This window comes from Schistocerca serialis, chromosome 1 (genome assembly GCF_023864345.2).
Source record: "Schistocerca serialis cubense isolate TAMUIC-IGC-003099 chromosome 1, iqSchSeri2.2, whole genome shotgun sequence".
NCBI lineage: Eukaryota > Metazoa > Arthropoda > Insecta > Orthoptera > Acrididae > Schistocerca > Schistocerca serialis.
The window spans coordinates 487,619,473-487,646,858 of NC_064638.1; the positions used below are offsets into that span (position 1 = coordinate 487,619,473).

The 27,386-nt window shown below is 37.1% G+C and overlaps 1 protein-coding gene across 3 annotated transcripts in view; it reads left to right on the plus strand.

Annotated features, from left to right (window-relative positions):
* The first annotated feature begins 6,645 nt into the window (after positions 1-6,645).
* LOC126473817 (histone-lysine N-trimethyltransferase SMYD5) overlaps positions 6,646-27,386 on the plus strand; it is an 83,696-nt gene continuing 62,955 nt past the window's right edge. Inside the window, exons 1-4 of one of the 3 annotated variants that reach the window (XM_050101140.1) lie at positions 6,646-6,735; positions 7,075-7,168; positions 21,434-21,561; positions 26,599-26,719. In XM_050101140.1, coding sequence (XP_049957097.1) covers positions 7,097-7,168; positions 21,434-21,561; positions 26,599-26,719 — 321 coding nt within the window. In that variant the 5' untranslated portion in view covers positions 6,646-6,735; positions 7,075-7,096. The other 2 variants (XM_050101131.1, XM_050101147.1) reach the window with 2 other exon arrangements.

Consider the following 27,386-nt stretch of genomic DNA (forward strand, 5'->3'; position numbering starts at 1 on the left):
AGAGAATAAGATAGTATTCTGAGTACATGTTGTATGTAAATTCTTCAGTTTCTTATTTCCATCGATGTATACAACATGTTTTGGACTAAAACTATCAGAGAAAACTTGTTTCAAGGAGTTAATTCTGCAGCACTTTACCAATAATTACTTAATGCTGAAGTACACTCAATGCTACCACAACATATTATCCATTTGTGACTCCCAGATGACACCACCGTGGAAGCAGAAACCAAAATACTTTATTTTTCCACATAACTGTGATTTTATTTTCTTCTAGATTACAATAATTAGATGCTGATGCTTTGGCTCTCTATATGATTATCTTTTAGGGTCCATAATGATTCTTGGTAGTTCACTTTTTCTGTAAGTGAAGATGGAGCACAAATTAACAGAAAAGTTAATTTCTTAAACTTTACAAAAAAAAATATGCTTGTAAAGCCATGGTTCATTTTATGTATTTTTCTTTAAAGATCCCTTAACGATTATTTCAAACTTACGAACTCCATGAGGCTTTGAATTGGTGTATTTACTGAGAATGTTCAGTATAAATGTAAACTGTTACATTGTGCCCCAGTATGGGCCAGAGGGTAACACATACTGAGGTGCAGTATAACAAACATGAAAAACTACATTCATATTGATGAATTCTTCTTGGGTGATCAGCCGAGTGGTGGCATCGTCTTGTGTACACCTTGCTTGACCATGATGGGTACAAAACTCATTGAAACATTGCAACAAGACGACACCACCACTCAGCTGATCACCCGATAAAAGTTCATCGTTGGAATATGCTGAGAAAGCCTGCAATTGCATTTACGTTCATATTGGCATAACTTATATTATTCAACTGCTGCAGAATACAAGCTACAATTATGTGCTAAAGAAAATTAATATTGAACATTTTTCAAAATAATTTCAATGTTTTTTCAATTCAATATTCATTGGACATAAAATTTTTAGACTGGTATAACATTTAAGGCACTCTGCTGCCTTTTGGTTTACCCCCCAAAAACAGGTTTTGGTACAACCATTGCTACAATGTTAACTTTAATAACTGTAAATGTCACATTTATTATAGTATTCCGCACTATTGAGCTGTGGTCAGACGAATTTCTTGTTCAAAACCACCAACAAGAAATTCGCCCAACCATGCCATAATACCCAGGAATATTTTAATAAAAGCCATTGCTTCACTTTTTCTGACACACATATTGTACCATCTGTATTTGGGTATACAAATGTTTGGATTTTTTGTCACCTATGGGGAAATTCACTTCACAGTCACCATCATCACCTTGTTCCTGATCACTTTAACTGTATAGTGATCTGTGTTCTTGCAAGGGAACTCTATGAAAACGTAATAAACTCGAACAGTTGGTCTAATATTTTCTTCTTTGCCATCATTTTGACCTTAAATGTCGTCATTGTCTGCATAGGGTAAAGGGGCACACATTTTGTCTTTCATTATTCCAGACAAACTGTGTTCTTTGGTAAACAGATTTCTCTTGCTAGTTTTAGTTTTCTTTTCCTGTATCATCAGCCATCATCTTCAACGATCTTCAAACACTTTTTTTACTTTTTTTATCTGTTTAATGCAACCTATTCCATTCTTTCTATTTTTTGGTTACTCGTTCTTTCATCAGCATGAGGAAAACCTCAAAAAAAATTTTAAGGCCAACCAGATCTCAGCATGTTGCATATTCCTCTGTTGGTATATAACATAGAAGGATCTACCTGTGACCCACTTTGGCTCTCATCATTGTCAGCGGCTACAAGTGCAGATGTTACTCTGGCCACGTTATTGTAAATGTGTTACACTGTGCCTCTCATTAAACAGATTTAAACTGATTGCTGTGCCCCATAGGGTGCAATTTGTTATTTTGTAAGTTTCGAAAAAAGTGCAAAACATTACGAATTTTTGGAATGCAGTGTGATACACGAGTATATGACTATGACCATAAAACACACAATTACAGCATTTTTTCATGAGTATAATTAACAGAGCGGATATTATACTGCGGTAAAAATTTACTCCACATACCTCAAAACACATTTTTTCCACTACACACCAAAGAATGCTAGCCAAAAGTGGTAACAATTGACAATTGTAGGAAGGCTTATTCCACATTTCATCCATCACCTTTCTAGATCACATCTAAAATTATAAACCGACTTTGGAAGACACTTGACCTTTGATCAGACAGTCAAACAAACAGAGGGGTCTTCTATCGAAACAATCCAACGGTTTGGACAGTCACAACAAGATCATCCAAATGAAAATACCATTTGAATAAAAAACTAAGGCGAGTCGAAGCGCCTAGCGATGCACTGAATAAACAATCAAGCATGCAACATATTTCACGCAAGAATAGGCTAAAATTGAAGCAGCCAAGAAGTTTTTCCTATTTTGCAACAGTTATTTATGGAAAGCTGGTAAGTTGAAACATCTAACAGGTATCTTAGATCAGCATAAGATAGTTATTGTAGCCCTTCAAGAGACATGTAATAATAATCAGGTTCCAGTCGAATCTGGAGGATATCAGCTTTATAAAGGACCACCAGGAGAACGATCAATAGAAAATTTTACCCATTTTGGGATGGGTTCCTTGGTACACAATAGAAAATTGGATTCCATTGAGGATTTTTCATCTGATTCCACATGAATGGTACTGCTAAAAATTAACGTGCAAAACAAAATCTACATACCAATACACGATCATGTTCCAACTAATATTGAAAATAGAGCTGTTAAGGATGGAGTGCAAAAATTTTGGGATGAACTTGACCAGTTGGTAATGACCATACCAGATACTAATATTAAAATTCTACTTGGAGACGTTAATGCAAAGATAGGATGAGAGAAGAAATTTCGAAGTGTGTTGGTGTGGTGGCCAGCACATAAACTTACAAACAGGAATGGAGGACAGTTAACTGAATTTTGTACTACACATGAGTTGGTTTTGGAGGCAACAAAGTTTAAGAGAAGACCATATAAGTTAATGACTTGGAAATGTGCCAATGTCAAGATAGGAGAGTTTCAGATAGATCATGTGGCCATGTATCGGAAATTTCATAATGAAATCTGTAATGTTAAAGTCCTCCACGAAGTCAATATTGACTCAGATCACTACATGTCAAAAATCAAAATCAAACTGAAACCTGAAAGGAAAAACAAACCTCAAAAGTCAAATAGAAAGAGAACTTATGATCCTAGTTATATTATTAATAATCCAATTTATTACAAGAAATCTAGAGCACCTTTAAGTGACAATCTACCAGCAATTATCAATGGATTAAAAGTCTTGGCTGAAGAAGTTACTCCCTTATGGAAACAGAAGAAACATGCTTGGGGGAATGTGATATGGCAATCCCATACCAGCATGAAGTTTGAGTAAGTGATCAACAAAAGAAAACCGGAAGTTCCAGGGAGGAAGTAATGAAGAAGAAGAAATTAGAAGGGTCAAATGGAATTTTATCAGGACTCACTAAAATCTATGAAGGATGCTTTCAGTCTCGATAAGATGAGGGATTCCAACCACATTTAAACAGTATGAATCGAAATATACTCCACTTACTCTTATGATGGACAATACGAACAGAAAGATGGCACATAACAATTATGACAATTCAAAGATCTTGGCTGAATACTTCAAATAGTTATTAAATACTGTGGGACCTGAATGTTGTTTGGAATTTGACTCTATAATGCATCTAATAAGAATCAACTAGTTGTAGAACTTTGGAAGTGTGCAAATCTACAAACTATTCTGAATTTACATGAACATCTTATTGACATTTTGAATGTTGATAAAATGCCAGAGGAATGTTGCAATACACCATCTACTACACAAGAAAGGAGATAAACTGGATCCAAACATTCAAATAACTTATGGGTACTCAGAAAGGTAATATTTTCACCGACCACAGATATTTCGGCGGGAGTACACCCCACCCTTTTCAAGCCAAACTGCCCTGAGGGTGTACTCACGCCGAAATAACGGCGGTCGCTGAAAATATTACCTGGCTGAATATCCGTAAGCTGTTTGAAAGTTGTATATGCCAGGAGAAACTCAAGTCTCACATTGGATCCAAATAATTACAGAGGTATGTCTTTGCTGCATACCACTTACAAAATTTTCTCTAAGGTTCTGATTTCAGAATTCATAAACAGCTTGATGGTGAATTAGATGAATATCAAGGAGGTTTTCGTCTGGGATGAAGCTGTCTTCATCAAATTATTACTCTTAAATGGATAATGAAATGCCGCAGGATCAAGAGCAACAAGCTAGTTCAAATGGTTCAAACGGCTCTGAGCACTATGGGACTTAACATCTTTGGTCATCAATCCCCTAGAACTTAGAACTACTTATACCTAACTAACCTAAAGACATCACACACATCCATGCCCGAGGCAGGATTCGAACCTGCGACCGTAGCGGTCGCGTGGCTCCGGACTGAGCGCCTAGAACCGCGAGACCACCGTGGCTGGCAACAAGCTAGTGATCACCTTCGTCGATATATATATAAAAAAAACTTATGGCAGTATCCATTGTGCATTTCTCCTGTCTATCCTCACACAATTTGGTTTACATCAGAAACTTGTCAACCACATTGACGTCACTCTTAGAAATATCTAGAGTAAGATTTGGGAAGGAAGTCCCTGGACGTCTTGACATTCCAACAGCATTCGACAAGGTTATGGATTGTCTCCATTACTGTTTAATTGTGTGCTATAGAATGTTATGCATGAATACTGCAAGATATATCCACTATCTTTTAAGATTGGAAGAGAGATTTGACTTAATTGTCTTGCTTTTACAGGTCATTTGTTGTTGTTAGGAAATAGTATTGATAAAGCAAAGTTTCAGATTGAAGAACTTGAACAATTTGTGGTAAAGGAGGGGTGGAAAATTTCTTTTGAGAGAACAGAAATGATACCCACCTTCCCAGTTGTCACATCCCACATTACACTCCACAATGCTCAAAAAATTAAGGTGGTGAAAAAGGTTATGTGTCTTGCTGAGATGATTACTTAGAATGTCAGTGAAACAGCATCAGTAGACAGCAGGTCATCAAAATTGTAACGTGCACAAAGAACTACATGGCCAACTTACAAAAAAGATCACTTTCAATACCTGTTAAACTTCAGCATTATTCCTCTTCTGTTAAACTGGGGGCAACGTATGCAACTGAAACTTTATTTAAACTAAACACTCAAGCAACAACCGATAAACTGCAGAAAGTTGTTACAAGAATACTCAGAATGTTTATCAATAAAAAACAACAAATAAATTGTGAGTGGGACTATTGCCCAATTCGGTGGTTTACCAAGAAAATGAATCCATTGTAGATACAATGCGAGAAAGAAGGGTTGTGTTTTTTGTCACATTTCACGCCTACCAAATACCATGCTCCTGAAACAACTTTTTGACTACTTTCGGAACAGTAAGACAAAATAAATGGTTTTAAGAAGTACGTATGGATATAAATGAAATGAACATTAACAAACATCAGATTGAACACAGAGAAGAGATGCTGCAACTGGAGAAGAAATACATATGACTGACATTCATAACATCACAACAGAAGACGTATGTAGTATGTGCAGAAGAAAGAGCCTCTAGATCACTTCGAGTGAGGATCTTTTGGGTAAGGGCTGTTAAGATGTAAACTTATTCATTGTGGACTCTGTTGTATAATGTTTGATTATAGTACTCTAATGTGGGCATAAATTACGTAACTAAACAAACAGATTGAACAAATACAGAAATACGATTTGAACCATGGTTGTCCTTTCCCTATCCATATTTTAAGCAGCAGCAATAAAAGTAACCATGGTTAATCCATCATCGACCAACAAAGTGTAGAAAATTTACTTTCATTCGGTCATGAGACCCAACCGCATAGTTGGCTGTACACAAACAACGATCTTCAGTGGTTTCCAGTTACCATTTAACAACGATTGCGGATCGCTAGTCTATAAGCTCTGGGATATGTATTACAAGAGCAAACAAAGTTGACACTCGGCGCGTGGCTGATGGGAGCGACCGTAAAGGAATTTTCCATTTACAGTCGCTCCCATCAACCACCGCGCCGAGTGCCAACTTTGTTTGCGCGAGTAATAATCGCTTAACACACCTGGAATATACATTCAACAATCTTCTGTGTTGTCAGGATTCAAAGTAGTCTCAAACAAATAGACGCAGTATCGGCACATCTTGACAGCCTCACACTTCATAGGGAAGGATAATAATAGATTTTACAATCATGTAATATGCCTTCAAAACTGAAGCAGCGTTTGCCCAAAACCTTAACATAGCTGAATCAATTTAGTACTAGGGACTGGTATTGGAAAAAAATTATAATTTTTCTGAATCTCTCTGTCATCCAAAGTGAAATTTCTTTACTGAAATATTTGAGAACTTTTCGTACGTTCGACACCCGTGACGTCAACATTTGCCAATATAAAACGCTGAAGTGTGTATCGTTAAAAATGAAATCACACAATGGATTACAAAGTAACTGAAAACTTACCGATAATTTTTTACACTAAACTGAGACATACACATAGATAATATTTCCATAACTGTCAAACCAAGAGTGATGTCAATACCTCGAACGAAAGTGAGGTACTCTATATCGAGATTGACAACCAGAGGGAGAGGACTCGTAGCCAGAGACGTGTCTGGCTCTGTCGGCGCTGTCAGAAGTTAGCTGGACGTAGTGCTTGCGGGGGTTAGGGGACTTGTCAATTATTAATTTTAGATAGAAAGACAATTCTTACTTTATTCTCTAGCGCCTTTAGCTAATTTGCTACCCCTTCTTTGAATTTTGATCATTTCTCATTTTACGTTTGTTACGCGAACTTCTTACTTGGGAGATCACAACTTGCGTCGAAATAACTACCTGTTAGTTGCGCGTCAAAATGTATTGAATATTTAATACGCGTATAGAAAGTTATTAGTAGAATATACATTAATGTACTGTAATGATTAATGCGTACTTGCATTTTATACGCCGTACCGGCTTCGTGCCATAGCAAGGTACCGCACGTAATGTAATTTTCTGTGATAGGTTTTCAAGTGAGGACTTCCCGATGGCTACAGAAAAGGAAGACGCCGGAGCAGAGGAACTGGGTGTGGAAGTGAGAGAAATTGGGGAGCCAAAGGTATGAAGATAAAATATTTTACGTTTGCCGGTCTCTGTCGTAGGGAGCCGCTGTTAACGCGTGCCACACTGGCGGTGAGCTCTGCTCTCCTGTTCGTATGGCTACGGTTTCAAAGACGCTATAGTTTCCCACAAAAATGTTAGAAATTACGAGATTTAATGGCTGTCTTTTTATTTATTAATTTTTGCGTCCCACAATTGACGTGTGACTTGGGTAATTTCGGTTTAGAAAGGAATTACAGCCTGTTACATTTAATTTGCATGATCAGACTGGTTTAATACTTTTATGTGTTGGCCAAATAATTTCGTTCAGACCTAAGACTCCTAACATTGAACTCTTGTTTTAATTGCCAAAGTAGACTGCATGCTCATATTCAGTTTTTTGATATAGAATTGATGATATCAATGACATGGATGTAACTCAGTGGTAAACTAAGTACTATGTACGATAACAGCAAAACTGTTTAGCTTTCTCCACTTTGGTTAGTTACATATTGATATAATAGTAAGGCTGGGTCTGACAGAGGAGTGCTGTTATGCGATAAAAATTAAGAGTTGTAATTCTTACAGAATACAGAAACTTCTTTGTAACTGTGCACTCACAGATATTGATCAATGGCAGACTGTTTTCAATAGTTTGTTGACTGGAACATTTGAACTATAGGATACAAGATTGTTGTTCAGTGTGTATTTTTGAAAGGAGATGGGTAATTTTGTTGCTGTGTCAGACTGTTAATTTGGAGAAAGTAATAAGACATTCGTACACTTTGACTTTTGTAATTTGGGAGGGGGGGGAGGGAAGGGGGGGAGACCCCCATGAAGTTTTTACAAAGATAACTTAAGACTAAGTTTCTGTTTATGTAACAGTCTGCAGCATTTTTATTTATAAATAGTTTTAAACTTTGCTTTGAGTATTTGCAGAGAATTGTAGTTGACAAAGAAGAAAGCAAATGAAACTATCTGGCAGATTAAAACTGTGTGCCGGACCGAGACTCTAACTCGGGACCTTTGTCTTTCACGGGCAAGTGCTCTACCAACTGAGCTACCCAAGCATGACTCACGCCCCGTTCTCACAGCTTTACTTTTGCCAGTACCTCGTCTCCTACCTTCCAAACTTTACAGAAGCTCTCCTGTGCACCTTGCAGAACTAGCGCTCCTGAAAGAAAGGATATTGCGGAGACATGGCTTAGCCACAGCCTGGAGGATGTTTCCAGAATGAGATTTTCACTCTGCAGCGGAGTGTGTGCTGCAGAGTGAAAAATCTCATTCTGGAAGGAAGCAAATGTTGAGAAAGAAAATGGAATAAACTGGATATTATTTTCATATGGTAAAATATTTATTTTTTCACTCTGATTAGCTAAACAAATGTTTCTAGAAGTACACTAAATAACCACACTGAGTCACATCAGCCACATAAATTTGAAGTCTTGGTCCAGAAGAATGAAGTTTTGAAAACATTATGTCCATGGTGATTACAATTGCAGGTCAACTCAATGATCACTTTACTTGTACAAAGAATGATAATTGCTTGTCATTCTGGAGGTTTCAAATGAATTACTTTAGTCGCTTTTTCATTTTTTATGTACTTTTGAGCTTTTCTCCCTAAAAAGATATCAAACATTAACCACTCGAGTATTTTATATTAAAGGGTTTCTTTATTGCTAGCAGGATAAAAATTAGAAGAAAATAAAGTAGTATTCTTATTTACAGAGCAGTGATATCTTTTGCAAAGGAGGATATTGTGTTAAATTTCCATCAAATGTCTCTTAAAATTTCCTCCTTTTAAGCCTTTTCCTATTACTCTGTAGAGTACATATGACATGGTCGATGGATGCTGCTTTTTGTCCCATTGTTCTCTAGTAATATAGTACTGGCTATTCCCCCTGAGTTGTCATGTGCCTTTTGCCTGGTGTTTGAGAAGATATTTTTTTCAGTGTTTGTGTGACATGTAAGTGGAATTAGCAAACTTTGCACACGAGGTGCTTTGTGCAAATTACCAGTGCAACAAAAAATTGTGTTTTGCTTCTCATTACAAACAGAATGTTATTGGAGTGTAGTTTTACATGTACAGTCAACGGGGCCTCAGATTAGCGTGGTGTTGTGCCATGAACTTCGATGTTATTTATTGATGGTGGCTACCTTACAAGAACTGCTGTACTACCAGCAGTGAGTAAAGGCAGTTGTGCTGTGCTTCACTGTCTTCAATCCTATCATGCAGTAGTTGTACTCTCGCTGTTGCAGATATGGACTGTTCAGTGTCAGGTGTTGTTTAACTGAATAATGCACCAGACTGATTTAAGCCCAATCTATTGATCAGAATTGCAAAATTCAACTTGTATTAACATTTAGATTGCAACACAATTTGCCATTGATATTGGCTGTCTAATGAAACAGCTGTTAAGGTGTCTGTGTTTGGGTTTACTGAGTTACATGTTATAGATTTGGGAGATTCGCAAAGTCTTCGGGAATGCTGGAAAAATAGCTCCATCTTGACATATGGAGAAATTGCAGAGAAACAAAAACTGGACTCAATGAACCATATGTGCTTCGCAGTATCTCTATCAGTAATAAGTATTCAGTACTAAGTCATTTGTATGTACACTTGCATTGCCCATGCCATAGTGAAGTGCAGGGCACAGGATTCTTACTATCATAGTGCCCAATATATTCCTATTAATGCAGCAGATGGACTGTACCAAAATGTTTGGCATTAGGGAAGTGTCAGATTCCATCCGTCTGCTTTGACCCATGACATCATAAATATGGTGGAAACACCTACTTCCAGCATATACAAAATGGCAATGATGTTCCTATGTACATATGCCAACAAATCTGAACAAAAATTTAAATGATATAAGAACATCTCACTCCAATAATACAGTGAAACTAATGGGATAACCGTGGGAAATATGGGGTGCAGGGTGGGGACGAGATGAATGTATGAAAATAAATATCAAATTCCACACAATCCCAAAACAAATCATGTCCAAAAAAAATCTCAACTTAAAATGTAGCACTACAACCACAAAACCAACAGGAATAATACTCTTCACTTGACCTACATAGCTCAAACAAAGCCCTTGATACCAAAAAGCCAACACCCGCAACTATGAAAAGTGGAATTGAACATTTCCCTTGACCTATATAGCTCGAATACAGCTCTGGATACCTACTGGTAGTCCACAAGTAAAATAACAAGAAACTTCACGCACCTACATAACTTGCAGAATGCCACTGGAACCGAAACGCCTGTATTTGCTAGATCAATTAAAACACAACTGAAATACCAGACACATAAGACAGACAATATGTCACAATTATTACAGAATAAAACCAAAACAAAAATTACTTACCAACAAAAGCCTCTGATAAAATCATATAAGTTGGTCAAAACACACCCCCTTGCCCCCCCCCCCCCCCCTCCTCCCACACACAGGGATTAAAAAATGATGTCAAGTACCTAACTAATCAGACCTAACAAAAATGCCACACACATAAACAAGCCAGGTCTGACCCCAGTACCACACATTAAAATCAACAGGGAGCACTGTCGGAGACAACACGATATCCACCGCACTGCAGTGATGTCACACACACCACCACCATTAGGTCACAAGTCAAAGCAGACTGGTGGAATTGGACACTTCCAGTGACCCAAATAATTTTGATCTAGTCAGTATTTTTGGAGCACTTGTTTAGCAAAACTAGCTCTACGCAGCTTCTCTTTACAATAGACATCTGTCATCTTGGGGACTTTCACTGCCACTTCTTGACACATGGGCTAATGGTATCTGTTTAGAGGTCTTTAGCCAAAGACTGATTGGTAATCTAATGTTTCACTAGCAGAAAGCATCAGATTACCAATTAAACAGGCTTTGACCAAAGAATCCAAAACACGTCTGCTTGCAGAATTTGAATTAAATATTTTTAAGGATAGTTTGAAAAGCAATATATGTACTGCTAGTTAACTAGCCTCCACAACTACAGCAGCTTTGGAGTTTGGAAAATGTGAGCAAGAGTGTAAGGTAGCTGATTAAATCAGTATATTCTGGTGACACAATGGAAAAATGGATGTCAGTTGTGCAGGAACATTACTGTGGATGCTCCTTTTGTGATAAAAAATGCTCTAGTGAAACTGTTAGTTTGTATGTTTGAATGCAGTATTTTGGAAATTAGTTGACAGTTGCCTGGTGAATGTATCATACAGGGTGGTCAGAAACAGTTTGAAAAGCTTATAAGGCTGTGTTGAGAGATAATTGTTAAGAGAAAAATTCATACATTTTGCCATTTTGGAGCTATTTAGCACTAAAGTTAGCCAAACAGGTCATTGTCCATGCAAATTAAAGCACCTGCATGCACTAAAGTGGCCTTTTTTTTGCAAGTGATAAATTTAAGGTAGATGAGCAAAAGGATATTTGTTCAGTGTGAGGAAACCAAATAAAGAACGTATTTGGTGATATTGTCTTTAACAGGCTGCTTGAATTTGCATGTGCAATGACCCAGTTGGCTAAATTTCATTGCTAAATAACTTCAAAATGGAACAGCATATTTAATTTTTCCCTTAACAATTATTTCTCAGCTCAACCTCACCTGCAACACCTTTACAAACTTTTCACGCCATTTCTGTCCACCTCGTATATGTCTTCCACAGACTATATTCATTACAAAATGTATGAGTGCATTCAGTAACATCAGTGCAATGTCTACTGAATTCAGAGAGTAACAATATTTAGTCTTAAGATATGCAGGATGAGTTGTAACAGAATTATTGGTGTTAACCACTGAAAGATCAAAAGCAGTGTAATGACACCCACAATATTTAGAAATTACAGAAATGCTTTGCAGATGTACAGTCGGCTGACTCTGTAGATAAAGAGGATTAACTCATTTAGAAATGTCTTCATGGCAGTCTCAAACTAACTTCTTAAGACAGATTGCAGTTCGGTGTGGTTAAGTGTAAGTTAAAACAGAGAAAATGGAGAGTAAATGGTTAACATAGTAGATCAGAATATAATTGCTCCAGAGAGGATAACTCTGTTTTGCTTGACGAAATGGACTGCAGTCAAGAATTGACTCATTTCAAATGTTTCTATGAAGAGCTCAAAATCTCATCTGAGCAGCAGAGAAAATAGGGACAAAAAATTGCTAAGCAAACATTTTCTGGGGAAATGTTAAGAATAAACTAAACTAATGGCAAAAGGTTAGGTGATGAATTTAAGTTAATGGGCATCAGTTTCAATGTGTTTTAACAAGCAATGTCAGAAGGTTCAAGGTATAAAATTAAACCATATATGCATGCTAATGTTACTCAGGTTAATATTGCACACACTAATACCAGTCATCTGTATTAAAGGCATGCTTGCATATTAGTATTTCAGAGATGATGATAATTTTTGTAACACAATTGCTATAAAAGTTTCTATAAAAATAAGTTAAAATCTTATCCAGACTTAATGGTGTGATCCTGTTAAAAATTTGCAGTTAGTGGACACTGTATTTACACTTAAAGAATGCAATACAAAAGTGGGAACAAACCATTTCCATTTACAGTTGCATATTGAGACAAAGCTTTGAGTAATTGGTCCAGACAAGTACCATAAGTATGTTCACTGGATACATGTTGCAGTAGTTATGCAGAGATAGAGAGACTTGCACAGAACAGACTCACATGTAGGGCTGCATCAAACCAGTCTTCGGACTAAAGATAACAACAACGAAGCAAACATTGCGCTTCTAATTACAGATCAGTTTCATTTCTTGTAGTTTATAGTTTTCATAAAGTAGCCTGCAATAGAATACAGAACCATGTCTCAGAAATTAAGTTTAGATATAGAACCAGTTTGACCACTGTATTGAAGTTATGGAGGGAGATAAACAAGACAAAAATGATCTTACTAGCTTTTTCTGTGAGCCACCAAAATGACTTACTGTGTACATCATAACCTACTACAAGGAATGTTGGTGTTGTGCTATTAATGAGATTGCTTTACAAGATTTAGAGAAGAGAGGGGGTGGTTAACCTGCATAAATAAGATGATTACCTCAACATATGGTAAAGATGCACTCAAATGGTGGAACATAAAATATAGTGGCTTTGAACATCAGAATTTGCTAGGTTCCATTTATTCACTGTGTATATTAACCTGGCATATATTTAATAGGTTTTAAGTTACCTTAATGTGTTCACTGATTACATAAGTATGCTGATCAAGAGGTCAAAATAACAACTGAACAAGATAATTTAAAAAGTAGTTCCTGTCAATAAAATCCTTGTGAGTGTGTGACCGCATTGTGCTGCTATTGCAAGCAGCTTTAATCAGAGTAAATTTAGCTCATTCTACAAGGAACGAGTAGTAAATATACTGTGGTCTTTTCAGTGGAACAATCCCAGCATTCACTTTAAAAATCTCAGAAAAACCACAGGAAACTTAAATGTGGATGGTTGTGCAGAAATTTGAACCCTCCTTTGTTCCAGGTCTAAGGCCTTAACACTGTGCCACCTTATGACCTACTTGGTATTTTGTTTTGCTTTAAGTAACAAACTTGTATCAACGAATATATCTCAAGACTATGAATATTTATATACGAGTCACATAAACAGCTACATTCGTTACACTGCATGCAGCTTTATTCTGTTTCATATACTACAAGCCAATACACCTCAACTCCATTCCATATCAGACTGTCTTCAAGTTGCTGCTTATAAATCTGTATTTGAAACACAAAAACAGCAGCAGAAATGTGTAAACAACACTGTAGGATAAGAATGGGAACATTGAGAAGCAAATTACACTTTCCAAAAATAAACAAATTATTGGTGTAATATCATAGAGTAACAATGTGTAAGGTGCATAAGTATCTGAAAAATATACAATTATATTTTATACCATCTTCTTTCATTACAATAAAAATGGACTCATTAATTTTTACTGGCTGAAACAGGAAGCCATTGTCTCAAATCCCAGTGAAAATCATAAGGATCAAAATTCATTTGAGATAAAACAGAAGATTGATGTTTTGTCTTCCCATGTGTTTTGGTAGGGTTTGGTAATCAGTTTTATACAATTTTTGTCAATATAAAAATAACAGACAATAACAGTACATAAGATGATAGAGAGTAATTTTCTGGATTGTAAAAGGTTCCCTTTAAACAATAAGTCCTTTGATTCAGCAATACTAGTCTGCAAAGACTGCCATGCATCCAAAGACAACCATTCTTTCACATGCAATAGCTTGTGAAATATTTTTCTCAGTAAAAAGGTCTGAATAGACTCTGAGAAAGTTTAATTACATTGTCTTTCCAGTTTGGCTCTATGATATGTGGATGATGGCAGTAAACGAAAACATGTACAGAAGTTTCCTTTAAAATTTGAATACAGGTGAGAAGTTTATTGCCATATCTCAGCACAGTATGCAGTGGGATTTGGTGCTTGATTGATGTTTTGAAACTATTTGCTGTTAAAATATTTTATGTGTGTTTAGGTTGAAAGCTAATTTCCAGATTTTATTCAGATATAGATATAAAGCTTCATGCAGCCAACAAAAATGACATTGTTATTCTGTTATGCACTGAGTGAGATCACAACCTTACAGTGTGCCATCCTGGGATGTAGAATATTTAGTGTTAATTTGCAAATACAAGTAATTTGTCACAAGTTTTTTTACATATGATTATTCCCATTGAGTAAGTTGGATAGTGTAAATATTGTATGTGCCTCCAGAAACAGTTTTGTATATACCCCCTGGCAGGTACAGTATAATCTGACAACGTTGAAAATGAAATCCATTTTTTTGTACATGAAATGGAGCAGGTTAAGTTTATATCAACAAAAAAATTCAAAAGTTGAACATGAAAGGCATATAAATTAGCTTTTAGTTCAATGGATCTGGTTTTGGCATTCAGAATCATATGCCATATTCTCAGAGTTGATGCTTGACACATAACAAATCTTAACAAAAAGTGATGCTAAGTCATTCTTGGCTATGACAGTTCCCATGTGCCATTGTGAAACCTGTTATCAAAAAGGAGGAAATATTCAGTCCGTTGAAATTTATGGCATCTATCTTCCATGAATGCTCACGTAGACACACAGCACTGAAGAAATGGGTCCAATTGAAACTGGTGGTGGTAACAAACAATAAAAGTGACAACAATGAGTAATCTGTGCCATTAGTGTTCCCTCATTTTATTATTTTCCTGATGGTAATGATTTTTATGACCAGTTCTATGTAATTTTCTGTATTTTATTGTATAAATGTCATAAAGAAAATAATGGCAAAATATACTGTTTTATGCTTGAAATGTCTTTCTTTCTTTATTTAAATTTTCTGTTCTTTTACATTTCAAGCTGTTGTATATCCATTCCTTAAAGAACTGCCAAATCCAAAACATTTAATAGCTCTCTCATTTGATGTTGTAATTTTCTTACCATGTTGGTTTGGCACCCACTGATAATTTCACAGCTGAATGTTTAGCCATTAGTCCATGTTATCCATGAGAAACAAATGAGAATGTCTTGAACATAGCCAAGATAACATGTTAAGTGTATCACAAGATGAAATTTGATTTGTAAAATTTCTGTGCTAATATGAATAACAAACTTAACGAACTATATATCCCTCGTATTGCCCATTCTTCCATTCCTTGTTATCTCTCTAATAAAGTTAATGTTGATGTCTTTTTGAACTTCAACCTTGATTTTATTCACTTCCTTTTGTCATGTGACAGCTTCTGTGCTAATGCTAGATAAAACAACGAAGTATTTATTCTCTCAATAGCTAGCAAAGCTGATACCCATCCATCATGAATTAGTCTCTAAAAGAATCTTCATATTCAAAATGTACTGGATTTGCATGTCATATTTTCTCATAAGGGCTATTTTTTCAAAACGACAAGTACATGATCAAAGAAACTGTGTCCAAAGTTAAATACTATATTGCATTTAGGCAGAACTGTGTAAATGGCCAGGGCAAACAAAAACAGGGTGTCACAAGTGGAATGGTGAATATTCAGGGATATGATAGGAATAATCATTCAAAACATAAAAGTCCAGTCAATATGGGGCTCTAAAGTGCACACCTCAAGAGTGATGAGCATGTCTTCAGCAGAAGAGATGTTTCACAGTAATGAAGATGACAAAATGCTCGTAGGTCTTAAGTTGAGCATTTTAGAACTTGTATTTACTAGACTTCTTTCTTTGCCTAAAATGATCATTCCCGTCATTCCTGAATATTCCCTCTGGTAACCCTGCATAACAATAAAAAGCATCAATATACACAATGTTGTAGTTAAATATGTGTTGGCACACACGGTGTAGCATGCAACCTAGTACATGGTGTAACTCAGTTATATTACATTTACCCCCTTCTCACTGAGGATTACACATGGGTTGGATAAAAAGTAATGGCAGCTTGGTTATAATTCATACCAGATGCTACTGACAGATGTTCATTGTATTACATGCCCTCAATATAATCGTCCTTCATGTGTCACCTTCCTCCGTAAAGATGGAAGGCATCATTCACTGTCAGCACATCCATCTCTGTTGAATTCTTGGAAGGATCGAGCTATGGCACAGATGATGTCTTCACTTATGTTTTAGCATGTGCCATGAAGAGATTCCTTCAAATTGGTAAACAGGTTGCAATTGCACAAACTTGTATCAGATGAATATGGTGGATGTTCCAGTATATTCCACCTCCATGTATGCAGTTGGAAGCGTAAGGAAGTACCTGAATTACAGATCATGTGTAAAAATTGTCTACAGTATACTTAAGAAGACTGTTGCCTTAACCAAGAATTTTGATTTATTATTTTAGCAACCTGTGGAGAGGGATCATAACCATCCTAAAGGTGTGGCTTTGCATTTTCAATAATATATGAAATTTTAGGTGCCAATTATTGGCACGCTACTGTATCAAATAGACCTGACTCTTTGAGGATATCTGCATTGAAATTGATATGTGACCATGAGGCAGTTTTAAAAATAATGAATACCAAAATACAAAGGGCTATTAAAAACATAGATTTAAGTGTTCAGAAAACTAAACAAAGACAGTAGTGTCATAACTCAATGAAGAATTTGAAACTTTCAGCTCAGGGCAGGACCATGTAGAGGAACTATGGAGAAAATTGAAAAGAATAGTTTACCATGCACCAGACAGATGTGTACCAGTACAACAGTTCATAATGGGAGGGACCTTCCATGGCACACAATCACTGTAAAGAAATGGAGATTACTGCATAATTGGTTTAAAACAAAGCCTAGGGCTGTAGACAGAGATGGCCAATGAAACTCATTTCGCTATCAAGAAACCAAAGCACAAGACCTTCAGTGACTACTGTAGCAGAACATTGTCAAAAAAGCTTTCACAAAACCTAAAGAAGTTCTGGTTACATGTAAATGCTGTTGGTGACACAAAAGTTAGTGTCCAGACACTCATGGGTGAGACAGGAACTGAAACTGAGAGTAGCAAAACAAAAGCAGAAATGCTTAACCTAATTTTCAAAAATTCCTTTATAAAACACCACCCAAGAGCATTGCCCCAATATCAGTTTCACACAACTGAAAAGATAAGTGAAGTAGATATTAGTGTCATTGGCATTGAGAAACACCTGAAATCATTAAAACTGAACAAACCCCCAGAGCCTGAGGAATCCATATTAGATTTTTGCCCACTTTGTAGCTATGTTAGTCCCTCTGTTAACTGTAATCTATCATAGATTGCTGCAACAAAAACTTTGCCCAGAAGTTGGAAGAAAGCACAGGTCACATCAGTCTACAAGAAAAATAGCAGAAGTGATCAGCAAAACTGCTGTCAAACATCCTTGATGTCCATTCATTGTAGAATCTTAGAAAATATTCCAAGCTCATACATAATGAGGTACGTAGAACAAAATGACCTCTATGCTAACCAGCATGGATTTCAAAACCATTTCATTTGAAATCTGTCTTGTCTTTCTCACATGACATACTGAAAGTTGTGGATCAGAGCAGTCAATTAGGTATAGTATTTCTCAATTTCTGAAAAGCATTTGGCTCAGTACAACTACACTTATGAAAAATATGATCATATGGGGTAGTAAGTGAAATTTGTAACTGGACTGAGAAATATTTTGTAAGGAGAACCTGGCACATCTTGGATGTAGTAGTAACTTCACTTGTGCCCCAGAGAAGTGTGTTGGGTCGCTTGCTGTTCGTGTTTTATATTAATGACCTTGCAGAAAATATGATTGATAATCTCAGACTTTTTGCAGATGATACAGTTCTGTACAAGGAAATACAGTCCGAAAAGCAGTAGCTCAAATAGTCAGTCAGGTTTTAATAAGATTTCATCATGGAGCACAGTTGGCAGACTGCTTTAAATGATTGGAAATGTAAAATGTTGTCCTCCACAAAACAGAGAAAATTTAGTGTCTTGTAACAACAGTATCAATGACTCTCAGTTGGAATATCTGTGTGGAACAATTTTTAGGGACATGAAATGGAATGATCAATGACCACAAAGGCTCAGTCGTGGGTATAAAGCATGTAGCAAACTTTGGTTTAATTGGTGGGCTACAAATCTACAAAGCAGACTGCTCACAAATCATTCATGCAACCCATCTTAGAATATTGCTCAAGTGTGTGAAACCTGTACCAGATGGGACTAACAGGGAGTACTGGGCTTATACAGAGAAGAGCAGCAAGCGTGGCCAGGTTTGTTTGACCAGTGGGAGAATGTTACAGAGATGTTAACGGGACTGAACCAGCAGACAGTTGAAGATATACTCAAACTTTTTCAAGAACAGGTTTTAAATGATGACTTCTAGGAATATAATACAAACCCGTACAGATAACTCCCATAGAGATTGTGAAGACAGGATTAGATAAATTACAACATCCACAGAGGCATTTAAACAGTCATTCTTCCTGCACTCCATACATGGATGGAACAGGAAAAGACCTTATAACTGATACAGTATGGTGCACCATCTGCCATGCACTTATCAGTGGTTTGCAAATTATAGATGTAGATGGTAACTGCAATACGGTCACCCATGAATTAAAAAAATAATTATACTATCTATTTTTAAGCAATGTGTGTAGTTGACGGTGAAAGGGGCAAAGATTGCATGGATGATTCTTATCTCAGGTGTAAGAAAACTTAACTCAAAAAGTGGCCACTTTCTACTTTACAGTTCAAGCATTAATATTAGGAAGTCTCTGACCACTTTGTTTAATTTTTGTGTGTGTTCCCATGTTGTATAAGGTAAAAGATGGATTGGTTCCTTCTACAAAGGTATGGGTAATTCTATTTCCAATGACATAGTCTCTACTGGCCCATATTTTGGACCAATAATTAAATACCACATCCGGTGATCCTCAGCTTTACTATCCTCTTCCTAAGAAAATCTACAACAGTGCCACACAAGAGATTGACACCAATTGTAACCGTATCTGGAGATGACTGCCTAATGGAAAAGATGTACGACAGTCACTCCAAAAGAAATGCACACTATTTTTTTTTTTTTAAAATCCATCTTTTATTCTACATGTTTGAAAGTTTTACAGTGTTTAGATAAATCCTTTAGGAACAATGTTTTCATTTCTCCATATAATTTCCATCCCCCTCAACTGCCTTATGCCATCTTGGAACCAGCGCCTGTATACCCACATGGTAAAATTCTGGACCAACCTCTTGGAGCCACTGTTTGGCAGAATGCACAAGGGAGTCTTCAAACATTGTTCCACGAAGAGAGTCTTTCAGTTTTACAAAGAGATGATAGTCACACTGAGCCAGTTCAGGACTGTAAGGCCGGTGTTTCAGTGTTGTCCATCCAAATTTTGTGATCACTTCCATGGTTTTTTGACTGACATGTGGCCAGGCATTGTTGTGCAACAGCAAAACATCGTGCTTTTGCCGATGTGGTCTAACGCGACTCAGTCGAGCTTGAAGTTTCTTCAGAGCCGTCACATATGCATCAGAATTTATGGTGGTTTCACTTGGCATAGATGTCCACAAGCAAGAGTCCTTCGGAATCGAAAAACACCATAGCCATAACTTTTCCAACAGAAGGTGTGGTTTTGAATTTTTTTTTTCCTTGGGTGAATTTGCATGATGCCACTCCATTGATAGCCTCTTCGTCTCTGGTGAAAAATGATGGAGCCATGTTTCGTTAACTGTCACAATTCTTCCAAGAAATTCATCTCCACCATTCTCGTACTGTTCCAAAAGTTTGCTGCATACCATTTTTCTTGTTTCTTTGTGAGCCACTGTCAACATCCTGGGAACCCACCTGGCACAAACCTTTTTTAACGCCAGCACTTTCAGTATTCTACAAACACTTCCTTCCCCTATCCCAACGTAGCTTGACAATTCGTTCACTGTGGTGCGTCTGTCACCAGTCACCAATTTGTTAACTCTCTGCACATTGTCTGGCGTGTGTGCGGTACGAGGCCTGCCGCTGCGAGGACAATCCTCAATATTGCCGTGCCCGCTTTCATCACGTAACCTGCTTTCCCACTGACTAACTGTACTGCGATCGACAGCAGCATCTCCATACACCTTTTTCAACCTCTTGTGGGTGTTTCCCACTGTCTCGATTTCACAGCACAGGAATTCTATGATGGCACGTTGCTTCTGACGAACGTCAAGTGTAGCAGCTGTCTTGAAGACATGCTGTGACAGCGCCAATCACGCGAACAGGTTGAATGAAGTTTGAAAACAAGTGGGAAGGATGTATTTACACACTGTAAAACTTTCACACATGCAGAATGAAAACTGTATTTTTAAAAAAAATAGTGTGAATTTCTTTTGGATATAAATTTAAACCGGGCAGTACCATAAAATTATATTTTTCCAGCTTTGATGCACAAGAAGTGCTAAAGGCAGAGGGACGGGGGATTTTGCAAGACAGAAGGTAAAAAATCAATAATATTTTCAACAATTTTAAGAAATTTAAGTGTGATGTTAATGGTGGAAGCTATGAGTTGAATATATGCCCATCATCAGTGTCAACTACAAAAAGTAAAAAATCAGAAAATTGGTAAACAGTGCGTTGTGTACGATCGGTAGACAAGACTGAATGACATTCTGACTCAAATCAAACACTTAAATCCAAAGTATTCAAATAGCATCACAGAACTGTACTATTAAAATGGGTGTTTCATAACAGCCTAAGTATCTGGAAGTAATGAAACAGTTAGCAAATACATATTTATGCTGACCATTTTGTATCTTAATTTTACAGTTCTATAGATTCTCAATGTTGTTTTTGTTACAGGGAAAGGGATTGTTTGCTACAAAACATTTCAAGAAAGGGGATATATTATTTCAGGAAAGACCCCTAGTTTGTTGCCAGTTTGCTTGGAATGCGTCATATGGATATCTTGCATGTGGATATTGCATGAGGTGAGACTAACAGTTCACATGTAGGAATTAACACTTTATTGTTTGAATAACTAAATAATTTGTGCTAGATAAGGTTATCCAAGATGAAAAAGTAAAGTATAATCATTTGCTCTACAGTGCATCCTAATTTTTTATATTACATGAAACTAGAAACTGCACTGCAGAAACTTGTTGTATCTGTGTATGAAACTATTTTAAAGAGATTTATTTTCAGTGCTTATTTTTGTGACATTAATGAATGAATGGCTGGTTGCTCATTCAAAGATCAAAATAAGAAGAAGTAGAAAGAAAACGACGTCAGCCATTGTACAAGAAAAAGTTCCAAATAAAAGGGTGTTCTGTTTGCTATGATGTTGCTTTATCTTCTTCGTTTTCGATTCCCTTATGCTTCCAAGCATTGGGGTTGCTTCATTACATCCATTTCTTCCATTCCTCTGTAGTCTCACACAATCTTTTCATTTTTATAATTGTTTTTCAACATCTTTGTCCCAGTTTCTTGACCCTGTCTTCTCATGTGGATTGGGAGGGGGCGGGGGGGGGGGGGGGGTCTCCCTCATCCAGTTCTCTGTTCACACATTTCAAATACTTGCATAGCTTTTCTTTCCTCTCCCATTCTCTTAAACACCTGTATCATCTTAACCGATGCTCCTCAACCACCAGATGCATTGCTTTCTTCTGCCCAGCCTCTTCTCATATTCTTTCATTGCTAACTCTGTCTCTTCTGATCTTCCCTACTGCCCTACTGCTCCCCTCATGAACTTCATTTCTATGACATTAATCCTACTAGTGGCACACTTTCCATGCCATACACTGTAACTGATGCCATAATGCACTATAAATTTACATTTTAGTTTTCATGCTTACCCCTTTCTTCCCTACTCTTCTGTGATTCATCTGATAATATTCTGAGACTGCTTTGTTAGTTCTGTTCTTCCTTAATTATGTAGTATGGCTCCAAGATATTCAAAACTGTCTACTTTTCCAAGAGGCTTTCCATTACAGAGTATATTGAGTTGTTCTTCCTGCCTGTTCTGTTTTGAAACTCATATTACTCTGCTTTTATCTGCATTCATTATCATTCCCCTTCTCATCAGTGTTTTGTATTATTCCACTACAGCCTACTGAAGTTTTTCTGGTGTTTCAGCCACCAATAGTATATCACCTGCATAAAGCAATGTTTGGAGTTAGACTGGTTGTAGTCTTCACATTCAAAGCTTTGTTCTTTGACTTCACCTCTTGCATGTTTTTGTTATTTCATCTAGGAAGACGTGAAAGAGTAAGGGGCTGAGGCTATCACCTAGCTAGTCTTTCCTCCTTTGGGAATTCTCCCAAAGGTTCCAATATACTAGATAAAGAATAATTCTATCCACAGCTACAACAGAATGTGGACAAAGAGAGAGCCAGAAGACATCAATTAATAATAGGAGGAGATTTTAGTGGTAGACTTGCTCAGCACCAAAGATTAGCATGTGGTAGCATGGGTAGCCATGGTGGAGAGAGAACCCAAAACAATAGAGGTAGGTGTCTGATAGAAATCTGCATGGAAAACCAACTGGCTAACTCCTTTCTTCCCCTCACAAACAAGTCCACAATACTACCTCTGAGTCAGAATGTAAAAAATAAAGCATTATCGATTACTTTATATATCCATAGGGTATACAGAATTACATCATGGATGTGAAGGTTGTATGAGGAGTAGCACTTGATGCAGATCATAGACTGTTGGTGATGGACACTGGGTTCAGGAAACCAGCTAAACCTAAAACAAAGAATTCAAGTTGATTAAACTGAAGAATTTCAGAAGGAAAAGAAAAAGGAACAGTATGCAGAATTGGTGATGACAAGGCTGCTAAGTAAAACTAATAAGATGGCAATATTAAAGTAAAGTGGATTGTGTTGATACCAGTCTTACTACAGTCAGTAGAAGATGTATATGGGAAGGTGGTAGTAGAAGATACAAGGAAGAAAAGAGCAAGTTTGTGGAACGTGGAAGTGAAGCAGGTGGTGAAGGATAAGACAGAAACCTGGAAAAGGTACGTAAAATCTCATTTGGAGAAGACAGGTTGGAGTATAGGGAAAGAAGGAATGAAGTGGAACTTGTAGTGAAGGAAGCTAAATGGAAATCTTGGGAGGAATTTGGAAACATGGTTGAGGACAGGGCAACACAAGGAGCTTCTGGAAAACCAGACAAGCACTAAGAGGGGAATATGGGAAGCAAACAAGGACAATTAAGGGTGAGAGTAAGCTAGTGTCAGAGAAACCGGTGGTGCTTGAGTTGTAGAGAAGACACTATGAAGAAAAGTTTTTAAAAAATCCAGAGGGAGTACACAAAGAAGGAATTATTGTCCGACACTATGAAAGACCAAGAAATGGACGCAGAGGTAAAAGAACATGAGACTGTGGAAATGGTGGTTGACCATGTTAGAATAGGGAAGGCTGCAGGACCTGATGAGATAGCTCCAGAAATAATCAAGTATGGTGGAGCAGAGGTGGTAAAGGATTCCTAAGCCATTCCAGAGAGAGTGGTAGGAGAACAATTTCCCAGATGAATGGAAGAACTAAGTTGTTCATACCACTGCATAAGAAGGGAAACAGGATGAGTGCGGGACTACGGAGCTATCTGTTTATCAGCAGTAGTCTTATGAAGTCCATAGTCATACATAGAAGAAGAAATCATCACTTCCATATTGCATAATTCTGTAAACCTGAACTATATCTGCTGAGGGGATAACAATGCACCCAATTTTACACTTTCCTGTTTTGTTGTTGGAGGAAATTGTACGCAGTAGCTTCTGTCCTGAAGGACGATACATCAATGAAATTGCAAGCATTTCTGTCTTATAATAAATAACAAATAATGCCATTGAAATCACTGAAGTGATACCTCATTAATGTAAAGCAGTGCTGGTCCTTTGGGGGCCATGGAATGTATTACAGTAGCTTTGATGTGAGCTATTATGCCATTATGTATGTTCTCCTCTCCTATCTTGAGTTATATTGACAGGATTACTTAGCACAGACATCATGTACCCCTTGTATATAATATTGAGTGAAGAAGAGATATTTTTATATTTGTTTGATGTGGGAAGGTTAAGCATTGTGTATATGGAAAATTCCAGGTTGTACCATTGTTATGATTCCATAATAAATTGGCTGGGTGGGCATGTAGCCTAGTCAAAGGAGGCTGATGGCTCCTTAGTATTCAAATCAATCTCTGGAGAGAAAACAGTTTCATGACTTTAAAGTTCTAACATTTTCTTCTTTCTGCTGAAATACTTTGCCCACTATTGTGAACAATGATTTTAATGTTTTTCTTGAAGTCTTAGCTCTCTATCAGCTTGTGAAGTATGTTAAAAAAATATCAAATCGGTGGTTGGCAGAAGTACATTTATTGATCTGTAGGTACAGAACCCTCATCTCCTTCAAAGTAGTCTCTTTCAGAATGCACACACTTCTCCTAGTGCTCCCTCTGTTGTCGCAAAAATTTCTGGAATGCACCTCTCGGAATGGTGATTAGCAGGTCAACACATTCTGCATGATATCTTCTCCTGGCTCAAATCCCATTCCTTTCAGGGGCATTTTGAGTCTGGGAAATAGCCAAAAGTCATGCAGAGCCATGTTGGGGAAGAAGGGAGCCTGACAAATTGCAGAAATGCTGTGCTTAGCATGGAAAATCAGAATCGGGTGCACAGAATGGGTGGATGTGTTATCATAATGAAACTGCTAAGTTTGTTCTGCCTACAAAGCTGGTGATTTGCATCACATGGCGTAACAAAGGTGACGAAGGCCCTCCTGGTAGCATTCCTTTCTGATGGTCTGGTCTTGGGGTGCACACACAGGATGGACCACCCATGAGAGTCAAAGAAAATGGTCAACATGGCCTTAACATTGCTATGGACCTGGTGTCCTCCTTTTGGCCTTGAGGATGTCAGATGTTTCCTCTATGATGACTACATCTTGGTTTCTGGGTTGTACCCATAAGCCCAAATCTCACCACCTGTGATCGCGGTGTTCAGAAAGTTGGGGTTACTGTCTGCATTGTCCAGACAGCATTGTGTATAATTACCAGACAGCATTGTGTTTTCTCCATTGTCAGCAGTTTCAGTATGAATTTTGCAGATATTCTCCTTGTGGACAAATAGTCATTCAAAATTAAGTATATTGATCCAAGGTTACACCTATCTTGTTCACAGTTTTGTTTATTATGATAAGATGGTCTTTCATAGTTGAAGTCTGTACTTGATCAATTATGTCATTTGGGCTTGTTGACTATCTGTGTGAATGCAGTTTGCTGTCCACTGGTGTGTGGTCATCTTTTAAGCAATTGTAGTACTCCTTTATCCGTAAGTTGCTCATTGCATCATCCTCAAAATCCAGTTGAATCTTGCAAGTGGTTTCCACTTTGAGATCACCAAGCTTTTGACAATAGTTGACGCAATATTTCTGCTCAGTCTGTGTCCCCATTTTACCACTTGTTGTACTCCCACAAGTACTCAATATGTGTCCTCACTCATTGGCTGTCATCAGCGACTAATGCTTTCTGCTAGAAGGAAAAATTTCACAACTGTACATGAATGTCCCTGACCACATCTTCATTGAAGAAAGTCTCCCACTCTTCATTGGTTTCCATGTGAAAGAAGAAGGTTCAGTACTTTTCGAATACACCTCGTATATTTGCATGTGACCATGATTTTGCATTATTCAGTGTTATGTCTGTGGGGTGGCCACATCATAATTGGTTGAGAAACCTATAAATGAAGAAAACTAGCAGTATGTGTCAGTATTGTGACAGGGGATGCATAACCCAAAAATTAAAAATGACAAAAGTAAAAAAGGAAGTATTAGATCCACCAGAATGTAACAGCAAAAGAAATTGGGAACAGTATCATTCTGTTGGAAGGATAGAGAAAATATTAGCTGTTCATCAGCATAGGATACTGTTAGCAAATACACTGTAAATGAGCTAAGCAAGAAACGTTCTCCACAAAATATATAGCTACATTAACTCTTAATGAAGGTCATTATGGTTACTTCTAGGCCACTGGAAGGTGCTGAAGAGAATGTTCGAAGACTTTCTACAAAAAATGATATTGTTCTACCACATCCAGAATGTTGTCCAACAAAGAAAGATACCCATACTGAGTGCTCAGTTTGCAAGGTAAGTTACTACATTTTGATTGTAAAGCACACATCGTAGCACCTGAATCTTCAGTAAATTTTTGTGCCAATAAAATGATTATCTTTTGAAAAGCTTTCTGCTGAATGTGTTTTTACTGAAAGTTGAAAAAATTGTGCAAATTTTGAATGTGAACTTTGATACTTTTCGTCAAAGGAAAGAGAGAGCTTACACAATTTAGTGAAAGGAAAAAGCAACTGAACCTGTTAGGGATAATGGATTCCCCACCATTATATATTGAATTGATCATGTTTATTCTGTGTTACCATAAACATTTGTCAACTTCATTTTGTGTTTGCACAGTTCCATTAATGAAATGTCATTTTAGAAGACTCTGAATCAATTAGATGTTTTTCATAATCATTAAAGATGGGTAATAAGATTTTAATGCACTAGTTGTGAGGTATGAAAGATCTGGAATAAATATTACTTTTTATTCTTAGGGCTAGGTATGTAAGCTTCACTGACTAGAAAGAGATTTTGCCTTAGTTCAGAAAATGAACCAAGTCCACCAATTTCCTTCGTTGTGTATGACCTAATGTTGACCAATGAGCAAGTTCAGTGTAGATCTAAATTAGCTATAGGCATGCCTGACACACGAAGCATGGAATGCATTTGAACTCTGAAGGGAAAAGATTTGTTTATGATT